The sequence below is a fragment of the Carlito syrichta genome, unplaced genomic scaffold, assembly GCF_000164805.1.
Source record: "Carlito syrichta isolate Samal-C Ts95f unplaced genomic scaffold, Tarsius_syrichta-2.0.1 Scaffold312199, whole genome shotgun sequence".
Classification (NCBI taxonomy): domain Eukaryota; kingdom Metazoa; phylum Chordata; class Mammalia; order Primates; family Tarsiidae; genus Carlito; species Carlito syrichta.
In genome coordinates this window covers 23,330-46,337 of record NW_007256295.1, presented here as the reverse complement: position 1 = coordinate 46,337, position 23,008 = coordinate 23,330, and the positions used below count along the sequence as shown (strand labels likewise).

The 23,008-nt window shown below is 38.2% G+C and overlaps 1 protein-coding gene across 1 annotated transcript in view; it reads right to left on the bottom strand.

The window, feature by feature from the left end:
- Positions 1-23,008, bottom strand: part of LOC103272274 (transmembrane protein 56-like) — a 51,131-nt gene that overhangs the window by 18,674 nt on the left and 9,449 nt on the right. The window contains exon 4 of the mRNA XM_008069764.1: positions 22,193-22,287. Coding sequence (XP_008067955.1) covers positions 22,193-22,287 — 95 coding nt within the window. The remainder of the gene's footprint in view (positions 1-22,192; positions 22,288-23,008) is intronic.

Below are 23,008 nucleotides of genomic sequence, written 5' to 3'. Positions count from 1 at the left end.
GTACAAGAACAGGCATATAGACCAATGGAACAGAATTGAGATTCCAGAAACAAAACCTCAATTTCTCAACCAATTCATCTTTGACAAAGCCTCCACCACCCATCACTGGGGAGAAGAGAACCTATTCAATAAATGGTGCTGGGAAAACTGGCTGATCACATGCAGAAGATTCAAACAGGACCCCTATCTATCCCCATACACAAAAATTAGCTCTAAATGAATCAGAGACCTAAATGTAAAACCTCAAACCATAAGAACTTTAGAAAATGCAGTTCACACCCTTATGGAAGTTGGAATTGGTATCCAATTCCTGAGCAAAACATGAAACGCATGGGCCATAAAAGATAAGATAGACAAGTGGGACCTCATTAAACTGACAAGCTTCTGCAAAGCCAAGCTTCTGCAAAGAAACTGACAAGCTTCTGCAAAGCCAAGCTTCTGCAAAGAAACCATCAAGAGAGCAGGGAGACAGCCCACAGACTGGAAAAAAGTATTTGCCAACTCCCTGTCTGACAAAGGCCTAACATCAAGGATCTACAAGGAACTCAGATGTGCTGAAAAGAAAAAAACAAACAACCCCATTACAAAGTGGGCAAAAGATATGAACAGACACTTCTCAAAAGAAGATATACTAGTGGCCAACAGATAAATGAAGAAATGTTCAACCTCACTAGTCATCAAGGAGATGCAAATTAAAACTACACCGAGATACCACCTAACTCCAGTCAGAATGGCCATCGTCAATAACTCAAAAAAATAACAGATGCTGGAGAGGTTGTGGTGAAAAGGGAACACTTCTACACTATTGGTGGGAGTGTAAACTAGTACAACCTCTGTGGAAACCAGTGTGGCGATTCCTGAAAACTCTAAAAATCTACCTTCCATATGACCCCACAATCCCTCTATTGGGAATATACCCTAAAGAATTCAAATCACTGTATAAAAAAGATACCTGCACACATATGTTTATCGCAGCATTGTTCACAATAACAAGATCATGGAACCAACCATGCTGTCCATCAAAAGAGGACTGGATTTTAAAAATGTGGTACATATACACAATGGAATATTACACAGCCATATAAAAGAACAAAATCATGAATTTTGCAGCAACTGGATGGAATTAGAGTTTATAATACTGAGTTATCTCTCACAGAAACAAAGGTCTGAACATCACATGTTCTCACTCATAAGTGGACCTCGTACTGTAAGAAAAGGGTTGACAGTGGTGGGAAACTATGGGGGGGACAGGGAGGGGAAGGGAGGTAGGATTAACGGTAGTCAATATCTGTCTGGGGACAGGGGGTACACCTCATCAACAAGGGTACCTGCACAATGAATATTTGTGTACCTAACCCTTAACTGTACCCCACAATTTTAAAATAAAAAAATAAAAAGTTTAAAAAATTTTTTTAAATGTTAACAAAGAACTGTATGGCTGCCATTATTGCCATCATCATTTTCATTGCTTTAACAACCCATAAAATTAGAGAGTGAAAATTAACTGATAGATGGAAATGTCTAGGAATGCCATTAAATACTGCTATACCCAATGCAGTTGGTCGAATTTCCATAAATATGTATTGGCTAATTGACTAGCAAAAATCTTTTAAAAGCTTATTCTATGTAGGCAATTCATTGTGATAATTAATCAATTAATGAACCTCTACAAAGAAAAAAAAAAGTTTTAAAAATTAGCCAGGCGGCAAGGATGTGGAGAAAAAGGAAAACTTCTACACTACTGGTGAGAATGTGAACTATTGCAACCTCTTTGGAAGACAGTGTGGTGATTTCTGAAAGAACTAGAAATTGGCCTTCCATATGACCCAGCAATCCTATTGGGAGTATACCTGGAGTATACCTGGAGGAACTCAAGTCATTCTACCAAAAAGATACCTGCACATGCATGTCTGTTGCAGCTCTATTCACAATAGCAAAAAACAAGGAACCAACTATGCTGTCCATCTAAGCTGGACTGGGTTAAAAAACAACAACAACAACAACATGGTACATATACACGATGGAATATTACGCAACCATAAAGAAGGACAAACATATGGACTTGGCAGCAACTTGGATGGATTTAGAGTCTATCATACCCAGTGATCTATCACAGAAACAAAGAACAGTGTACTATATGTTCTCACTCATAAGCAGACCTTGAGTAATTATCATAATCCTATAAGAAAAGGATTGACTGTAGTGGGAAACTGCCAGGGAGGGAGAGTGGGATTGGCAGTTGAAGCAAACTGTCAGGGGAGGGAGGGGCACACCTCATCAACAAGGGTACCTGCATAATGAACATTTGTATACCTAACCCCACATCTTTAAAATTAAAAAATTAAAATAATAATGTTAAATATATTTCAAAAAATAAAATTTAGTCAGAGGTGATGGTGCCTCCTGTAATCCCAGCTATTCCCGAGGATGAGTGAACCCAGGAGTTTAAAGCTGCAGTGAGCTATGGTTGCACCACTGCACTCCAGCCTGGGCAATAGAACAAAATCCCATCTCAAAAAAAAAAAGTAACTTTTGGAGGCAGGGACAGTTAATGACCACAGGCCTGTGGTATGGAGGCCAGGATCTGAATCCTGCAAACTTGGGCAAAGCTGACCAGAATTTCAGGTTCACCATTGGTAAAATGCACATAATGCCATCTTTATAGCAGGACTGAAGTGAGGATGAAATAAGATGTATACTGATGCCAATCACGAAAAAAACTGAAACAGAGAAGACATTCAAACAAGGGGGAAAGGTTTAGTTAAATGGGAAATTGAACCAGGTAAATTTTCTTACTGTAAACGTAAAGAAGAAAAAATAAGCTGAAAGACAAGACCTAAAAGGGCCTGCTCCTTCCTGCCTGGCACAATCCTTCACTTCCAGTCACCGATAAGGGGTGACTACCCAGGCCAAAGGGTCAGGCCCGAATGATGATGAGGAATGGACAAGACAGATCGTCACAATTAGGAAGGACTAAATGTACTATGAACTACTGCTATTTCCCTGTAAAATATACATTGTGTGAGCAAATTACTCCTCAAAAAGTACTAAATATTACTCTAATTACTGCAGAAAACAACCAGGTTGAAAAGGAAAATGAATGCTTGTAAGGGCAAAGTGCCTGTAATCTGTGTTACTGACCCAATGGGTTTTACCAACTTTGTACTTCACTTTGCATTAGTATACTCCACCTAACCCAAAGTTAACTTTGCTCATGATAGCGTATGTTCATCAGCACCACAGCATGGTAGGGTTGAAATGGACTGAAAATTAACTGTTCTATTGCCCACAGATTTTTAAAAATTCAGTCTACAAAAGCTCTTCCAATTTGCCTCTCAGCCTATGCCTGAACAACCCCATGGTGAGTAGTGGAAACAGCCTACTCCATTTCGGGACTGCCGTTCAAAAGTTCCAGACTCTATCACTCTCTCTTTGACTTCCTCCTGTCTATTCTATCTCTGATACTTGCAAGAAAAAAATTAACTGAATTAAATCTGTTTTTCATATAACTTCTAATATTTAAAGACAGTACATGTCTATCTTCTCTCCAGGTAACATTTCCACATTTCTCAGGTAAAAGACCCTTCTGACCAACCCTTTTCAGAGTTCCTGAGCTCTATTAGCTGCCAGTATTCACAAAACAAACAACAAAAACCAACAAGCCTCTTGATGAACCATTTACACATGATAATATCTTCACATTAACTGGTTAAATCACATACACGCTTACACTTTTTTGAGGTTGCCAGGTAATCTTTCTGAAGAGAATTTTAGAACATATCATTAACCTTAAAATGTATATGCTACTTGCCCAGGAATTCTACTTCAACAAAATTATTCTTTGAAAACAATTATTCGTGTGCACAAATGGGAAGATATAAGGATGTTCACATATAGTTTTGAAACTTAAACACAATGAGTAATTGGTTAAATGTTATTTATATCTATATGCCCCCAACAGAGATAATGATACAACCCACAGTCTGAGAATAAAAACATTTTCAGAATTTGATAAAGATTCAAAGGGTTTACCTCCTTCACACCCTTTCTGAAGATATTGTTTGAGGATATGCTGCAGCAAACTGAGTGAGTAAACCAAAAAAGTTAAAGCGACTCCAACCCAGGAGAGGAATGATAGGGAGCCCCAGGACATTGGGCCGCAGCCCAGAGAGTAATCTGTTCAGACTGCAGCAGAACAGTGAGCTCCAAGAGTGGTTATCTGGGGAAAGATGGTTGCAGAGAGGTAATATTCTCCTGGAGAATATGGAACTCCAACATGTGACAAAGGCAAATGATGCAAGAAAGAAGGCAGGCACTTAGAAACTCCAAGAAAAAATGCCACAGGAGATGTAATCCTGGTCCTATAGCAAACTATTTTAATATAATCATAATAAACATTGTATTGATCATCTATGTGTAGGATCCACTGCCTACAAAGGAAAACAATATGATCACAGACTACAAGGTAAATATTTTTAAATCTCAGCAATACAGATGTGAAAGTACTAATGATAGAGAAGGAGAAGCAAAGTGGGGATTGGAGAAGCAGAAGAAAGGACAGGGTGCTAACACTTTCACTTTAAAAAGTGTCAAGGAGGACTACAGAGCCAGAAATAAAAGTTCTTAAAGTTTTAAAAGGAACTGAGAGACAATTAGCATTCTTTTAACTACATTGAGAAGAAGAAGGAAGTGCAAATAGAGGTATGAGATTTCAATCATTATCCATCATAGCAAGAAAATGTTATCTTACATTGACAAGTCAAGACATAGATATTCTCTGAAATAGAGGTATGAGATTTAAATCATTATCCATCATAGCAAGAAAATGTTATCTTACATTGACAAGTCAAGACATAGATACTCTCTGGAAATGGCCACATCAATTTCTTCCATTCCTGTATGTGAGTCATGTTCCCCATATCAGGAAGTGAAATCTTATTTCTCTCCCCTTATATCTGGGCTTCCCTTAGCAATTCACTAGATTGATAATATTGGAATTAGCATTCTGGGTCTTCTGAGGCAAGTCATAAGAAAACCTGCAGCTTTCTTCTGGGTCCTTTGGAACAATCACAATTGAAATGCTCCCTTTCAGGACACAACTTCAGGCTGAGAAGCTCAAGCTACATGGAAGAATGGCATATAGATGCTCTAGTGGGGGATTCATGCTGAGCTCCCAGCCATCAGCTTTAGACTTCCAACCCAGTTGGGGCCTGAAATGACTCCAGACCCAATTGCCATCCAACAGCACTCACAAGACCTACAAAAAGAACACCCAGTTTTTTTTTTTTAATCTCATTATAAGGTCTCATGAGTTATTGGGTTTCAATCAGTCACAGTCATTATTCTAATTAATGATCAAAATGCCACATTTTTAGCCAACAGGAGAGCTTTCATGTTGGATCCTGAGTCCTTTTGATAAAACCACATTAGTCTTTGATAGGTTTCTTGCTTTCTGGTAGAGGATTAGCAGGGTCATTTTGTTGTATGTACTACTTCAATGTGTAAAATAAAATTTTAAATTTTAGTGTTGATCACATTTTTATAATATACATAATACTTGGGGTGCCCATAATAAAAAATATTGATTAATTAAAAAAAAAATACTTGGGGTGCCAAAAATGTATACACATTTTAAGAGATATTATCTATGTATTACTTTTAGTTTACCATAATCAGAAGTGTCTAGATGCCAATGGTAACCACTTTGAGCACCCTTTGTAATTGCAGAAGTCAAATATGACTTGTATTCATCTATGCGTTTAATACAGTGTTTTCCTTTCTTAAAATGTGTACGTTTTTGGCACCCTCTATATTTTCATATGTAGGATGCTTTTTGACTTAGGCATACCTACATACATATATAGGAAGAAAAGTACATAAGACACACTCCCAAATGTTGACAGTTGTTTTTAATGTAAATTGTTATCTCTGGGTTGCGAAACTGGAGCATCATTTTCTTGTTTTACTTGTCAATGTTTCCTAACCCTCAAATGAGAAAGAATTACTTGTCTAATTTTTTAATGGCTTCTGCATGAACATTACTTATCATAGCTTTTAAACTTACAGTGTTGCTGTAAGGGGCCCTAACCATTGTCTTCCAAATGTATGCCTTGTGGTCCTCTTTCTACCCTTCTGAGTTCTCCTTTGTCTGATCATCTTTCTTCTGGTCCCTGACCCTGACTACACTGCCCTTCACCCCAAAAAACCTTTGTTCCTAATGACACACGGGCCACATTCCCCTGGAATAGCCATGTACCACCAAAAAACTTCATAACATCTAAAAGTATCTGCCTCCTCAAACTGGTTCTCTACATTTTCTTTCATGATAGCCCATTCCTCTGGTGCCCTGGGACATTTTGTCATCTTCTTTCTTTTCATTTTCAGAAATCAAAATTAGTTACTATGCTCTACTGACTGCAAAGTGGCTTTTAGATTTATTTCTTCTTCATTAATATAACCACCACCATAACCACCAAAACTAATACTTCACAATCTATCACCTACACTACTTCAATAACCCTCTGAAAGACACCCTGCCCTACTCAATAATTGTTTTCTGCATTTATCATTAGCATTATCTTTCTAATATACCAATTATATCAAGTTATTTTCTGGCTAAAGATCCTACAACTAGTCTGTGAAAATAAAAATGCAAGGCCGGTGAGATGGAATTTTCATTGCATCCACCAGATGACCCTATCTTATTCTTCCAAATGTACAACCCCCACCATGCCCATGCAAATCGTCTATCCTGATATCCTTTAATATCACCCATGAAGATCTGACATCCTCTCCTCAGTGACATTCCTAATGTTTTCTGACCGAGGAAGCCTTTCCAACTTTTTTCTGTCACTCTGTATATGCATGTTTTACCTCAAAACCTCTCTTAGAAAATTCAAAAAGGCATAAATATATATATAGGAAAATCTATGCACAATTTATATAAACTGCAAGAATATACACCAAGTACTGTCAATAGTTATCTCTGTAAAATCAGACCTAGAAAACTTATTAAGCTCTATACTTCTACAAACTCAATTTTTATTAACAAACATCTATAGTCAGAAAAAATAGAAGTTAACATAATGATTTTTCCATTTCCTAACTTATTATAGCATTACTGATTTATCCCTAAATGATATTTTAATTTTTAATAGCTTCTTATATTCAAATCTTAAATTCCTAATTTAAACCACAGGTTCTATCATATCCTTTTCCCCTGCCCCCCACCTCCTTCAAAGCCTCTGTGAGAAACACTGTGGTGTAGAACTATGCTTCAGTAATCTTGCTTCTGGATTGTCTGATCCTGTACACCAGTATATCAATGACTCTCGACCCACTTAATCCAATACACCCATGACTGATAGCACATATATGGCTCATACTTCCACAGGCATAGGTAGCCATTAGATAAGCTTCAGGTTATATGCAATTCCTGCTACTTTATCCCCTTCTCTCCTATTCAAGAAAACCTATGGAAATACAAGTGAGGTGGATGCTATTAAAGAGGCAGGCTTAAATCTTGCTAAGATATTTTTAAATAAATAAAACACAAATTTTGATACTTCACTACTCAAATTATGGCAAAATTTACAACTGATTCTGGTCAATATGGTGGTTTCAGTTCTGTCATCCTCTTTTAAGGAGCTTTGCATATAGTAAAACCATGTTTGCTATGAACTCTGCATGACTATAAGGGAAAGCAAAACAGGATTTGTCTGATCTCTCCCATAGCTTAAAAAAATATATTTTACAAGTGATTATCAAAATCTGGATTCTCTTACTATGGAAAATTAAAATTTATACCAGCTAAGAGTGGTTAGAGCCAGAGGTTTAGAAGGTAGGGAAGAAAGGTAACTAAAATTATACACCTGCTACTACTCATATGGTGACAAATACTGTTCTGCCACCAATGGCTTGGAAAGGGGTGGCACCTCTTCCCTACACTAGGGCTATCCATTGGCAGAAAATGAGTTGTGGGTGTCCTAAATTATAACCTTGTGTAAATATACAACTTTGTTCCTCAGTGGCAATACTTGGGCGCTTTTTTCTGGGTCAGGTTATAGACTGACCCAGAGCCTTAGCACATTAATGTGGGAAAACCCTTCAGGGCAACATCAACCTAGAATTGAAATTTGGGAACAAAATCCATGCCTATATTTAATAACTATTTGCTTAGTTTTAATCATTCAAGGTATTTGATTATTTACTTACAGAGGGATAGAGATGAAGGTTTTGAGCTAACACACAGGATTGAATTGCCAAGTCTACACACATAAACAGTGTTCTTACACAGCATTCAGTGCTACTAAACATTACAAGCATAGAAGTCATCAAATAACTCAGATGAAGCAGAGAGAGGACTGAGATGTCAAGGGCAGTTTGCAACCGAGGTCCTTCTTGCAGGTTTAACATGAGGGTCAGGCTCAGAAAAGGTGAGGGCTCTGCTAACTGAGTTCACAAAATTCCATACATGGTGAGGAGAGTTTAGTTTTGTTTGTTTGTTTGTTTGTTTTTGAGTCAGAGAGTCACTCTGCTGCTCGGGCTGGAGTGCAGTGGCATGCTCATGGCTACTGCAGCCTTGACTTCATGGGCTCAGGCGATACTTCTGCCTCAGTCTTCCAAGTAGCTGTAACCACAGGTGTGTGCCACCACATCCAGTTGATTTTTTTTAATTTATTGTAGAGATGAGGTCTTATCAAGTTGCCCAGGCTGATCTCAAACCCCTGGGCTCAGGCAATCCTTTCACCTCAGCTTCCCAAAGGGCTGGGATTATAAATGTGAGTCATTGCACCCAGCCAAATTTAACTTTTAAAACATCTCCATGTTATACCCCCTGAAGGTTGTACAGACCATCTGATCCTCTCCAAGGAGTCATGCCTCAGAGAGCCTGGGTTGCCCTTAGTATAGGTCATCCTGACCCAGGCATATCCCTCTAAGGGCATTTCAGAGTTAAGGTTTCTTCTGCCTAACAAATGTAAATACTCTATTTACCAAAAGGTCCCATTAACAAGGAGAGTAGGGTCACTTTGCCTTGTTTTCCCTCCCCCATTCTTCCCCAAGGAAGTGAATGGATTCAGAGGCCAGCTGCTTTCACCCCTGTCTCCCAAGGTTATTTGAGACTTGGTGACATAATTTAGCTGATTGTTAATTTCTGCTGTCTATTTCTCCTGTTTTAGAACTAAATCAAATCACTTCAGCAAAACAATTGAGTCACAGAATCTCAGAATTAGAATGGAATTTTACATATTATTTAATGCAAGCTCCTACCCAAGGTTTCTACTTATTGTACCTACTTTTATATCTATCTGATTGAAGATATCTTACAGTAGAACAGCTACTCTAAAAGATCATTCATTGTTATGATCCTCCAATCACTTGCATGTCTTTCTTCTATAAAACAGAAGTCCTCCCTATACCTCTTTACCATCCCCACTGGTCCAAGTTTCAATGTCTCAATCAACCCAGATTGAGTCTACTCCCCCTTCCACTTAAAAGTCCTTTTACATTTCCAGAGACATTTCAAAGCCACCATGTCTTCCAACTTCTTGTCTTTTCTAGGCTAACATCTCTGGGTCCCTCAATTGTTTGTCATAAGACAATAAAATCAACCTAATCTAACATTCTTCCCTCTATAGTTAACTGTAGGCTCTCCTCCAGACATAAGCAAATTTAGGTGATGATAATCTTAGGTTTGGTATGACCGGGCAAATTATGTTTGAATTGGATACTACGGCTCCCCTAACAGAGTCTAAATGTGAAAACAGCTTGCTTTCTTTTATAGCAGATATAATACTGGCACAACTGAAGTATAGCCATCTACTATCTCCAGGTCATTCCTCCTCCCTACATATTCTTTAGCCTAAATGCAAAACTTAACATTCATCACTGTTTAGCTCCATTTACTTGTTACAACCTGTTTTTCCAGTATGGAGCTTTTAAAAAAATGTGACATGGTGCAGAGGTCAGGAAGATGACAGCCAGTTGGACTATGCGAGTCCCTGTGTGAGTGAGTGAGTGTATAGAAAATTTTGTGTATGTGCTGGTGAGTGGGCATTGTCAGTGGCTGACTGAGGGAGGGCTAGGGAGCTAGTGGCCAAGGTTCTCCCGGTGCAGCGGCTGGTGCCTCAGCTGCTGGGCTTGGACCCTAGCCAAGCACCATTTTCTTTTTCTTTTCTTTTCTTTTTTAAAAATCAACAAACCCTCCCTGGGAAGAAAATGTTGGAAGAGACTGTCTAAGTGGAGGATCGTGAGCAAGTGGCCAGGCCCCTGGTACTACAGCTGGTGCTGTAGCTTCTCTGCTTTGTCCCTGGCTCTTCCCAGGTCACAGAAGACAAGCACCATTATTTTTTTTAAATGGACAAAAGCTGAGGGCAGAAAATATCGCCCCAGGCTCTCCCTCACTGATGCAGCAGGAGAGAGACTGCCGGTCCCGGCTTTGCCTCACCACTTCAGTCCCTGGCAGAGCACTGGCAGCAGGGGCTGCAGAGGAAGTCCAGAAGCAAAGTCCCACAGAAGAGGACAAGAGAGGTACCCTACCACCATCTTTAAGGTGGGGCAGGAAAATGCTCTGACTCACTCACCATGGAGCAAAAGACCCAATCTCGGTGACTGGTGGATCAACTACTTAGGGATTATCATGACCCAGAGGGAATATACAAAAAGCACAAATTTCAGAAGGATCTAACATGTGCTGAGTTCCAGGCACCCTACCCCCTACCCTGATCCAGCTGCGGGACAAAGGGTGTGGCCAGAAAAGGATGAGGAAGAACTCCAAAGAGATCAGTGGTGAGTCTGGGGCTGACCCAAACCCCCTCCTCCCCAGCAATCCTCTGAACGTCAGATCCACACAGTTGGGCACGACTGAGAGGGACAAACCCAGGCGGAGCCTGGATGTCAGTCTCAGTAGAACTCCATTCCAGGATAAGCCTGGCCAAGGCACCCCTCACCACCCCTCCCCACTCTTCCCCACCACCACCCGCCTTCTGCCAGTACATAGCTGGGGAAGAGACAATCCCGCACCTCCCCACAGGAGATCTCCCTGACCATATGAGAGCGGGAGGGGAGGACTGCAGGCCCACCCACCTCCACTGCCCCTGCTCCTTCCCTGCTTCAGACACCGAGGTTAGAGCGAAAGAGGTGGCTCTGCAAGAGAGAGACCTGATTAGAGGAACAATTACAGAGCCTGCCACAAGAAGGCAGGTTTTTTTTTTTTAATTTTCAATTTTTAAAAATTTCTTTAAAGATTTTTTGACGATTTGTTAGTTCATTTATTTTCTAAATATTTTTCTTTTGTGCATGAATGTGTATGTAAGAGTTTGATCTGCTCCCTCCCAGATATTTTTTCTTTTCTTTTTGTTTCTTTCTTCTTTTATTTGTTGTTTTCTATTTATGCATGTATGTGAATGATTGAGTGTTCATCTTTCAATTTTGTTGCTGTTGGTTTGTTTTTGCTCTTTGGTCTTCTGGATTTATTTTCATTTTTATAGTTTAAGATGTGTGTTAATATATGTGTGAAGGTTCAATCTGAATTCCATTTTTTCCCTCCTGTCTTTCTGTTTTTATTCTCTATTCACTTTATGTTAGGCATGTGTGTGTGTGTTTAGTTTTCTTGGGTTTTTTTGTTGTTGTTGTTGTTTGTTTTGGTTCACTTTGTTGTTATTCCAGTTTGTTTGGGGGTATGTGTGTATGTCTGTCTGTGTGTGCGTGTTCAACTGTTTTTGCATTGGTTTCTGCTTTGCATCCACATATAGAGTGGTGGTGGGGTGGGGAGTGAGTCTCAGGGAACACATACCACAATAAATGAACATTGCAATTTGCCAGTAGTTTCTGAATCCTAGTACCTCATCCCCTGCTTTATTCGAATTTCAAAAACTACAAGGGACAGCAAAGCTTCCCATTCACCATCCTATTTAAAAATAGAATAAATCCGGAGCTCAGATCAGGGAAGAATAGAGGGCTGAGCAAATATCAGAAGGGAAAGCCTCTCTAATTGACACTGAATACCAAACTAAAGAGTAAAATAAGAGATCTGTCACAAATGAGGAAAAACCAAAGGAAGACCTCAGGCAATTTCAAGTGTACCAAAGACAAAACTCCTGAAAAATCAGACCTTGGTGCCTAAACAATAAAGCACCAAAGATGCCCCAGAATACGATAAGGATTAGGGAATGAATGGACAGAGTGAATAAGACTCAGGAAAGATAAGATGCAACACTGAGATAACTTGTAACAGAGATTTTAGCAATAAAAAATTTCATCCAGGAAATAAATAACAAGATGACAAGCATGGAAAGCACAATTAATCTAGTCAAAAAAGAATCTCAGAACTTAAAGATCAGAACATGGAATAAACCTGGTCTGTAAAAAAACACAGAGAAGACTCTTAAAGAAAGAGCAAAACCTAAAAGAGATGTGTGATTATATCAAAAGGCCAAATCTACGCCTGCTTGGTATCCCAGAAGAAGAAAGGGAAATGGAGAACAACTTGGAGCAAGTATTCTAGGAGGTAATGCAAGAAAACTTTCCCCATCTCACCAGAGATGTGACCAGCCAACCACTAGAGATACAGAGAACCCCCACACAACATCAAATGAGAAGATCAACCCCTAGATACAAAGTAATTTGCCTACACAAAGTAGGCACAAAAGAAAAAAATCATAAAGGCAGCAAGAGAGAAAGGTCAGACTACCTACTGGGGAAAACCAATCAGAATAGCAGCAGACCTATTGGCAGAAACACTACAAGCAAGAAGGGACTGGAGCCCTATATTCAAAGTCCTAAAAAATGAACAATTTCAACCAAGAATTACCTGTCCAGCCAAGCTCAGCTTCATCAGTGATGGAGAATTAAAATCCTTCCCAGACATCCAATCCCTAAGAGGATACACAGCTTCCAGACACAGCTCCAGGAGACACTTAAAAAGGTATTAAGCATAGAAGAAAGAAAAAAAATGACCACACACTTCCCAAGAGAACAGCAGAGCAGAGAATCAACAGCAAATACAGTGCAACAAGAAACTTGAAAACACACACATACATCAAACCCAAAGAAAACAAAGAAAAAAACTTTATAAGAACTTCATGATAGGGATAAACAATCACATTTCAATAATCAACCTGAATGTGAATGGACTAAATGCACCACTGAAAAGACACAGAATGGCAAACTGGATAAGAAACCATGACCCAATTATTTGCTGCATGTAGGAGACTCATCTCACTACAAGGGACACACACAGACTCAAAGTTAAAGGATGGAAAATGAATTTCCAGGCAAATGGATCACAAAAGAAGGCAGGAGTTACAATCTTAATATCAGACAAAACAACCTTCAAGCAATCAAAAATTGTAAAAGATGCAAAAGGACACTACGTAATGATAAAAGGTTCAATCCATCAACAATAAATATCCACACTAAACATATATGTACCCAACACAGGAGCACCAGCATTTATAAAGTAACTACTAAGTAAACTAAAAAAATATACTGACTCTAAAACTATTATAGCAGGGGACTTGAATACACCACTAACAGCCCTAGATACAGCATTGAGGCAAAAAATCAACAAGGAGATCCAGAACCTAAACTTGACACTCAACCAAATGGACTTAATAGACACCTACAGATTATTTCACCCAAAAACCACAGAATATACTTTCTACTCATCACCACATGGAGCGTACTTCAAGATCAATCACATCCTTGGCCATAAATCAAGCATGAACAAATTCCATAAGATTGAAAACCTGCCAGGCACACTCTCAGACCACAGTGGAATACAAATAAATATCAACACCAAAACATTTCCCCAAAGTCCACAAAAACATGGACACTAAACAGCATGATGCTGAACAATTACTGGGTCAACACTGCAATCAAAGCAGAAATTAAAAGATTCCTGGAAACAAATGAAAATGAAGAAACAGCTTACGAAAACCTCTGGGATGCCATGAAATCAGTTCTAAGAGGGGAATTTATATCTCTACGAGCAGACATCAAGAAAACGGAAAGATCACAAGTGGAGAGCTTAACAAATCACCTAAAGAGCTGGAAATAAAAGACTACCAAAACCCCAACTTTAACAGAAGAATCCAAATCATCAAAATAAGAGCCCAAATACAGGACACAGAAGACAAAAATATCACAGAAAACATAAACAAAACAAAAAGCTGGTTCTATGATAGAATTAACAGAATTTATGGACCCCTAGCCAGAATGACCAATAAAAACAGTGAAAAAGTCCAAATAAACACAATCAGAAATACAAAAGATGAAATCACAACTGACCCTGAAGAAATACAAAAGATTATCAGAGATATCTATGTACACCTATATGGAAACAAACTTGATAACCTAAATGAAATGTAGGACTTTCTGACATCACACAACCTTCCCAGGTTGAAACAAGTAGACACTCAGACAGTAAATAGACCAATAACAACCCAGGAAATTGACTCTGTCATATGAAAACTACCTACCAAAAAAAGTCCTGGATAGGATGGCTTTCCAGCAGAATTCTACAAAATGTACAAGAAGGAGCTGATACCAGTCCTACTGAAAGTATTCCAGGCCATTGAGAAAGATGGAATTCTTCCCAAATCATTTTACGAAGCTAACATCACACTGATACCCAAACCAGGTAACAAGCCAACAAAAACAAAGAATTACAGACCAATAACCCTTATGAACATAGATGGAAAAATCCTCAACAACAAGATTCTAGCAAATTGAATCCAAAAGCACATCTCAAAAATCATCCACCATGACCAAGTAGGCTTCACCCCCAGGATGCAGGGCAGGTTCAACATCCGCAAGACCATAAATGTAATTAACTACATCAACAGATGTAAAAACAAGAACCACATGATTATTTCATTAGATGCAGAAAAAGCTTTAGATAAAATCCAGCATCGCTTCTTGATAAAAATTCTCAAACACCTTGTTATAGAAGGAACATACCTCAAAATACCTAGTTATAGAAGGAACTTACCTCAAAATAGTAAGTGACATCTACGATAAACCCACAGTTAACATATCACTAAGGGGACAGAAACTGGAAACATTTCCCCTGAAAACTGGAACAAGACAAGGCTGCTCATTTAAAAAAAAAAAAAAAAAGTCTTTTTTTTAACATTGTGTTGGAAGTTCTAGCTCGGGCAATTAGACAAGAGAAGGATATCAGGGGTAGCCAAATAGGAAAAGAGGAAATCAAGTTATCCCTCTTTGCTGATGATATGATCCTATATCTTGAAAATCCAAGAGAACCTGTCAAAAACTTCTTGCACTGATAAAGGACTTTGGCAAAGTCTCAGGGTACAAAATAAATGTGCAAAAGATAGTTGCATCCCTATACACCAAAAATATGCAGGCAGAGACCCAAATTAAAAGCACAATCCTATTCACAATAGCCACAAAATAAATGAAATACCTTGGCATCTTCCTAACCAGAGAAGTGAAAGACCTTTACAATGAGAATTACAAAACACTGCTCAAAGAATTCCAAGAAGACACAAACAAATGAAAAAATATCCCATGCTCATGGATAGGAAGAATCAACATTGTTAAAATATTCATCTTACCAAAGGCAATCTACAGATTCAACGCAATACCCATTAAGTTACCAACATCATTTTTCTCAGACCTGGAAATGACAATACAGAAATTCATATGGAAACATAAATGACCATAAATAGCCAAAACAATCCTTAGCAAAAGAAACAAAGCAGGAGGTATCACACTTCCAGACTTCAAAGTTTATTATAAGGCTACAGTAATCAAAACAGCCTGATATTGGTACAAGAACAGGCACATAGGAACAGGATAGAGATTCCAGAAGCAAAGCCTCAATTTCTCAACCAACTCATCTTTGACAAAGCCTCCAACAACAATCACTGGGGAGAAGAGAACCTATTCAGTAAATGGTACAGGGAAAGCTGTCTGATTGCATGCAGAAGATTGAAACAGGACCCATACCTATCACCATACACAAAAATTAACTCTAAATGAATCAAAGACCTAAACATAAAACCTCAAAGTATAAGAATCTTAGAAAACCAGGAGACACCCTTATGAAATTGAAACTGGCAACCAATTCCTAGTCAGAACCCTAAACGCCCATACCTTAAGAAATGAGATAGACAAGTAGGACCTCATCAAACTAATGAGCTTCTGCAAAGCAAAAGAAACCATCTAGAGAGCAGGGAGACAGAACACAGAAGGGGAGAAAATATTTGCCAAATGTATATCTGACAAAGGCCTAACATCTAGGATCTACCAGGAACTCAAACGCACCGAAAGGTAAAAATCAAACAACCCCATTAAATAATGGGCAAAAGACATGAATAGACACTTCTCAAAAGAAGATATGTGGGCAGCCAACAGACACATGAAAAAGTGCTCAGCCTTACTCATCATCAGAAAAATGCAAATCAAAACCACACTGAGATACCACCTAACCCCAGTAAGAATGGCCATCATTAAGAAAACAACAGATGCTGGTGAGGATGCGGAGAAAAAGAAATGTTTCTACACTACTGGTGGGAATGCAAACTAGTGCAACCTCTTTGGAAGACAGTGTGGTGGTTTCTGAAAGAACCAGAAATTGACCTTCCATATGACCCAGTAATTCCCCTATTGGGAATATACCCAGAGAAACTCAAATCATTCTACAAAAAAGATACCTGCACACGTATGTTTGTTGCAGCTCTATTCAAAATAGCAAAAACATGGAACCAACCATGTTGCCCATTGAAGCTGGACAGGATAAAAAAAATGTGGTACATATACACAATGGAATATTATGCAACCATAAAAAAGGACAAACATATGGATTTTGCAGCTACTTGGATGAATTTAGAGTCAGTCACACTCAGTGATCTACCACAGAAACAAAAAACAGAGTGCCATATATGTTCTCACTCATAAGCAGAACTTGAACAATTATAATACTATAAGAAAGTGATTGTCAGTAGTAGTAAACTGTCAGGGGAGGTGGGGTGGTGTTAGCAGTTGAGGGAAACTGCTAGGGGAGGGAGGGGCACACCTCATCAACAAGGGTACCTGCATAATCACCATTTGTACATCTAACCCTGAATTGTACCCTTCATCTTTATAATAAAGAAAAAAGGTAATACATGTCCAACATATTATTAGTTCTCCATCCTAACTTTGTTTCAGTCATTTGATTAGCTTGCTTTTTTTTAAACTTTGTTATTGCTGTAAAGGATACATAGAATTTACTTGTTTGACACCTTTTAAATGTATAACTCCATGGCACTTAGTACTTTATTTTTTTTTTAATTTTAATAATGCAGGGTACAATTCAGGGTTAGATAGACAAATGATCATTATACAGATAAAATTTGGGCCTCACTCTGGTCCCCAGGTCACCTGGTTTGAGGGATTAAGTATTTTCATATTGTGCTACTAATCCCACGACCCATCTCCTGAACTTCCCAAACTGAAACTCTGCACCATAACTCCCCACTACCCCTTCTGCCCAGCCCCAGGTAACCACTATCCTATTTCCCATCCTTATAAACTTGACTATTCTAGGTACCTCATCTAAGGGAAATCATATAAAATGACTTCTTTTTAAAAAATCTAACTAAGAATAAAATATCAATTTGGGTAGACATGGCAATTTTCCTGGCTGACATCTATTTTACCAACATGTACCAAGTCCAATTTAGCAACCATTTTCATTCTTGGTATTGAAAGGAAAATAAGATTCAAAAAGCAAGCAAGCTTAGAGAAAAAAAGGGAAACAGTTCTGCTAAGGTAATTCCACTACACAAATCTGAGGGGACACTTTATTTCCCCAAAGAACATGAAACAGTAACCACAGGACAAGGAAGGTAGGTAGAGCCTACACTTAAGCTCCTCTAAACCCAACACTGAGGAAGCCTTAGAAGACCTTTGTTATGTTTGGAAATTATGGACATGGCCACATCAGATATTCTATATTAAAAGTAAACATGCTGGGCACAGTGACTCATGCCTATAGTCCCAGCACTTTGGGAGGCCAAGGTGAGAGACTGCCTGAGCCCATGGGTTCAAGACTAGCCCGGGCAACTTGGCAAGATCCCCATCTCTATAATAAATCAAAACATTAGCCGGGCAGGGTGGCGCTTGCCTGTAATTCCAGTTACTTGGTAGGCTGAGGTGGAAGGATCACCTAAGCCCAGCAGGTCGAGGCTGTGGAGGCCGTGAGCATGTCACTTCACTCCAGTCTGGGAAACAGAGTGAGACTGCAACTCAAGAAAAAAAAAGGAAAGGTTTTCTTTAAAAAGTAAATGATAAAACAAAAAACATACATACATATAGTATATGTATATATTTGTATATTTTATATATGTAAATATGTAACACATACTTTTTAAACTAACCACTTAACATTTTCATCATGTTGGTCTCTCAATTTGTAGTAAGAGTTATAAATTAAATGCATATTGGTGCTTTTATATAGATTGCTACATGTGTGCTATAGAAATATTAATAAAACATTTCCCAAGACTTACTTCTGCCAGGCAATTGCTTCATTACTGTGTAAGAAAGCTGAAAATCAGTAGGGCACAGAGACTCATGCCTGTAATCCCAGCACTTTAGGAGGCTGAGGCAAGAGGATTGCCTAAGTTCACAGGTTCGAGACCAGTCTAGGAAACATGGTGGGACCTCATCTCCACAATGAATCAAAAAATTAGCTGGGCATGGTGGTACATGCCTGTGGTTCCAGCTACTAGGAAGGCTGAGGTGGAAGAATTACCTGAGCAGGTCAAGGCTATGGTGGATGTGAGTGTTGACACTGCACTCCAGTCTGGGTGACAGAGTAAGACTCTCACTCAAATGAAAAAAAAAGAAAAAGAAGGCTGAAAATATTTTATTTCAATAGGAAAAAATCACTTAACACATTATTCAAGTTTTTAAAGTATTTTTCATTGACATTTAACTTTTTTTTTTTTTTTTGAGTTGGAGTCTCACTCTGTCGCCCAGGTGGGAGTGCAGTGGTACGCTCATGGCCACCCCAGAATCGACCTGCTGGGCTCCAGCAATCCATCCGACTCAGCCTTCCAAGTAGCCAAAGCTGTAGGTGCGTGCTACCACACCAGGCTAATTTTTTATTTATTGTAGAGACGAGGTCTCACCAGTTGCCCAGGCTGATCTCAAACCAGCAGGCTCCGGCAATCCACTCGCCTCAGCCTCCCAAAGTGCTGGAATTACAGCCTGAGCCATTGAGCCTGGCAAATATTTAACATTTTTAACTGAATGCAAATATAATGGCAAATGGAAATCACATAGTCTTTAATATTATCCTGCTGTAGTAAGCTATATTAGATGGCTATTTTTAACACCCACCTAATAAATTTTTGAAATTTTGTTATCTTTTGAAATGTTGCTATATCAGTTACTATAGTTACCTGAAATTTTTCTTTAAGGTTATTCTAATGGAAGAAAATGACAAAATATGGTAGATATGAATAATTATCAAAAGGTGACATGTTTAAAACCCTTTTAAAAGGTTTTTTTTAACATTGTTAATGATAAAATGTTAGTGAGTCATGGCATTCGTCTTATGGCATGACATTACGGTAAAGATTTCTCTTTAGACTAAACATAAGACCAATATTTTCTAAGTTTTGTCTAGTGTAAATTACAATTATGCTGAACCTGACATAACAGATTTTTCCATTTTCAATACTACTTCATACAGATTTGCTTGCAAAATGTTTTCAAAGTATAGATACTGGGGAAAGCATTAAACAAGTAACAGAAATTTTCACCCTTAAGGCATGACACTGCACCTAATACCCTTAAGTAAATGCACCAAGAACCATTTGAAACCAGATTTTCTTCCTAAATTGCAAAAGAATGGTTTAATGATTAGATTCCAGGGTAGTGTCATATAACAGCAGAGTTGGAAAAGGATGCATACTCAGTGATTTTTAAGTTGAAATGTTTTCCAAATGCATTGTAATTCATTATCTAAAGGCATGGTTTGATTGAAGAGAAGAGAGGATTCACAAGGAACACACAAATAATAAGGCTACAAAACAAGTCAGGGTATACAAAAGATGGTCGTCTATCCTTAAAAATGAGACATTAACACATAAATGTGTGCATTTCCTTTGTAAAGCGATCATGCTTTCTTTAATAACTAGTGTCCTGTCCCAGAAGTAAAAGCTGAATATTAGAAAAAGACACAGAATTTGTACCTCTCTACATAAATAAAAGAGTAACCTTGAGCTTTAAATTATTCTGCCAGAGAATTTTTAAACTCCAGTAAATATAGTGGAAAGCAGTACAAAAAATAGTGATCAAGATATTATATCTATTATAAACCAAATTCCAAAGAATCTTATTTTTCAACTATTTCTTCAATAGGGCATACATTTAAAACCTACAAGGAATTTGCTTCTATTCACCACTTTATGTTTTATGTAGTTCCAATGATCATAACACTATAAGAAAAGGATTATCAGTAACGGGAAATTGCTGGGGAGGGCAGGATTGGCAGTAGTAGCATTCTGCCCGGGGTGGGGGGGGGGGGGGAGGAAAGATGCCTGCCCATCAACAAGGGTGCCTGCATAATGAATGTCTGTATACTTAACCTTGAGTTGTACCCCCATCTTTAAAATTTTAAAAAGTTAAAATAAAATACAATTAAAAAGTTCAGCCAGGTGTGGTGGCTCATGCCTGTAATGCCAGCACTTTGGGAGGTGGAGGCAAGAGGACTGCCTGAGTCCATGGGTTTGACAGCAGTCTGAGCAACACAGCGAGACCTTGTCTCTACAAAAAAATTTTAAAAACTTAGCCGGGCACAGTGGTACACACCTGTAGTTTCTGCTACTTGGAAGACTGAGGCAGAAAGATCACCTAAGCACAGCAGGTGGAGGCTGCTGTGGCCGTGAGCATGCCACTGCACTCCAGCCTGGTGACAGAGTGAAACTCTGACTCAAAAAATAAAATAAAATAAATAAAATTAAAAGGTTTTATATAGTTGCAATAATAATATCATTTGAAGACACACAAAAATAGGAAAATATTCTATGCTCATGAATTGGAAGAATCAATATTGTAAAGCTATCCATCCTACCCAAGGCAATCTACAGAGTCAATGCAATACCCATCAAATTACCAATATCATTCTTCTCAGACCTGGAAATGACACTACAGAAATTAATATGGAAACAAAAAAGACCACAAATAGCCAAAACAACCCTCTGCAAAAGAGACAAAGTGAGAGGTATCATACTTCCAGACTTTAAGCTTTATTATAAAGCTAAAATAATCAAAACAGCCTGATATTGGTACAAGAACAGGCATATTGACCAATGAAAATGGAAGAATATTATGAATACACAGTTGTATCAATTTTTAAAAATCCTCCAAATAGTTACAAATATCCAATAATATAAGGATTTTAGTAATACCAAATGAAAGAAGAACAAAGCCAGAGGCTACATTTAAGTTTTCAAATAGAAAATGTAGGTATACCATATCTATTTCATAAAATTCTAGTTTACTTACATCTATTATTTACAAATATGTATCTTGACTTTGTCAGCAAGTCTAGGTTGAAAAATAATCGATTAGGGGAAAACCTAATGAATATGCAGGTTGCTAGTTTACAAATGCATATATAGAAAAATAATTTTAGATCTAGAATTTAATATGATTTACTGTCTGAGATTTGTTGCAATCTTCTATTAACCTCAGTCCTGGAATTCTGATCATCTCTGAGCAAGATTCCCCTACTGCTCCAACCTACTTAAATGTAGTTATGCATGTACATGGAATTGTATACAGAATTAAACAGAAAAGAAATACTTTAACTAGGTAAACAGGAATCTATACATACCCCTGACTGCTAAATCATAAATGCATCTATAAAGATAGAAAAATACCTACAGCTACACAATCCAGAAGGTTTTAAGTAGAAATTAAAGGAATAAGGGTCATCTGCCTCTCTCAAAGTTTATGCACACAAATAGACAGACACACTAATAAGACACATACGTAAAGTTATTATTTCAGTTAACATGTAAAATAACACAGTACAAGCACAATCTCTGGATGCATTTGGAGATATTCCTTACAAATTAGGAATTATATGTTTAGATTTATGTTCACCCTTAAGTCACTAATCTCAATCTTGGCTGCTTGTTAGACTACTGAAAATCCTGGCACTCACCAGTATTATGAAGCACCCAAAAAGCGCTGAACAATGGTGAACTACAAAACATCTGTCACCAATCACTTTCCAATACAAAATGAGAATCAACAAATCTGTAAGAAGGAAAAACAGGTAAGACACTATATAAGAAGAAAGCTGCATGGGTTTTCATGTGCTCTTAACTCTTTCTCCTGACAACTCATCTCTGTCGGTTCTGAACCCACAGCACTTTGTTCATCCCTCAGTTAGTCCGATTACCCATTGGACATAAAGTACCTGCTTTATGTACCTCTACTGTGGTTTCTCTAGGGTAAGTGCCAAGTTTGGGGCATCTTTACACCCTGAGAGCCTAGCACAAGACCTGACATGGACTATGTAATATGATATTTGTTGAAAGTACCAATGAATAATGTGTTTCCAGAATTAAACAAAAATAATTTTAAGCTAGCATAAATTGCTGAGTTTTGTCACAATAATAATTCAAACAGAAACACAATGGTTATTGAAAAGGTTTAAAATGATCAACTTCTTTGTAATACAAATTTAACAAAAAATATTTTTTAAAGTAACAAAGAATGCAATTAAATATTAATTCAAAATAGTAAAGTCACTAAGAACTATGACTATTAAAAGAAGCCAAGGCATTGGGTTTTTTTGGTTTTTTATTTGTTTGTTTGTCTTTGAGTTGGAGTCTCACTCTGTCACCCAGACTGGAGTGCAGTGGCCGCTCCCGGCCACCACAGCCTGGACCTGCTGGGCTCTGGCAATCCTTCCGCCTCAGCCTTCCAAGTAGCTGGAACTACAGGCGTGCGCTACCACGCCCGGCTCATTTTT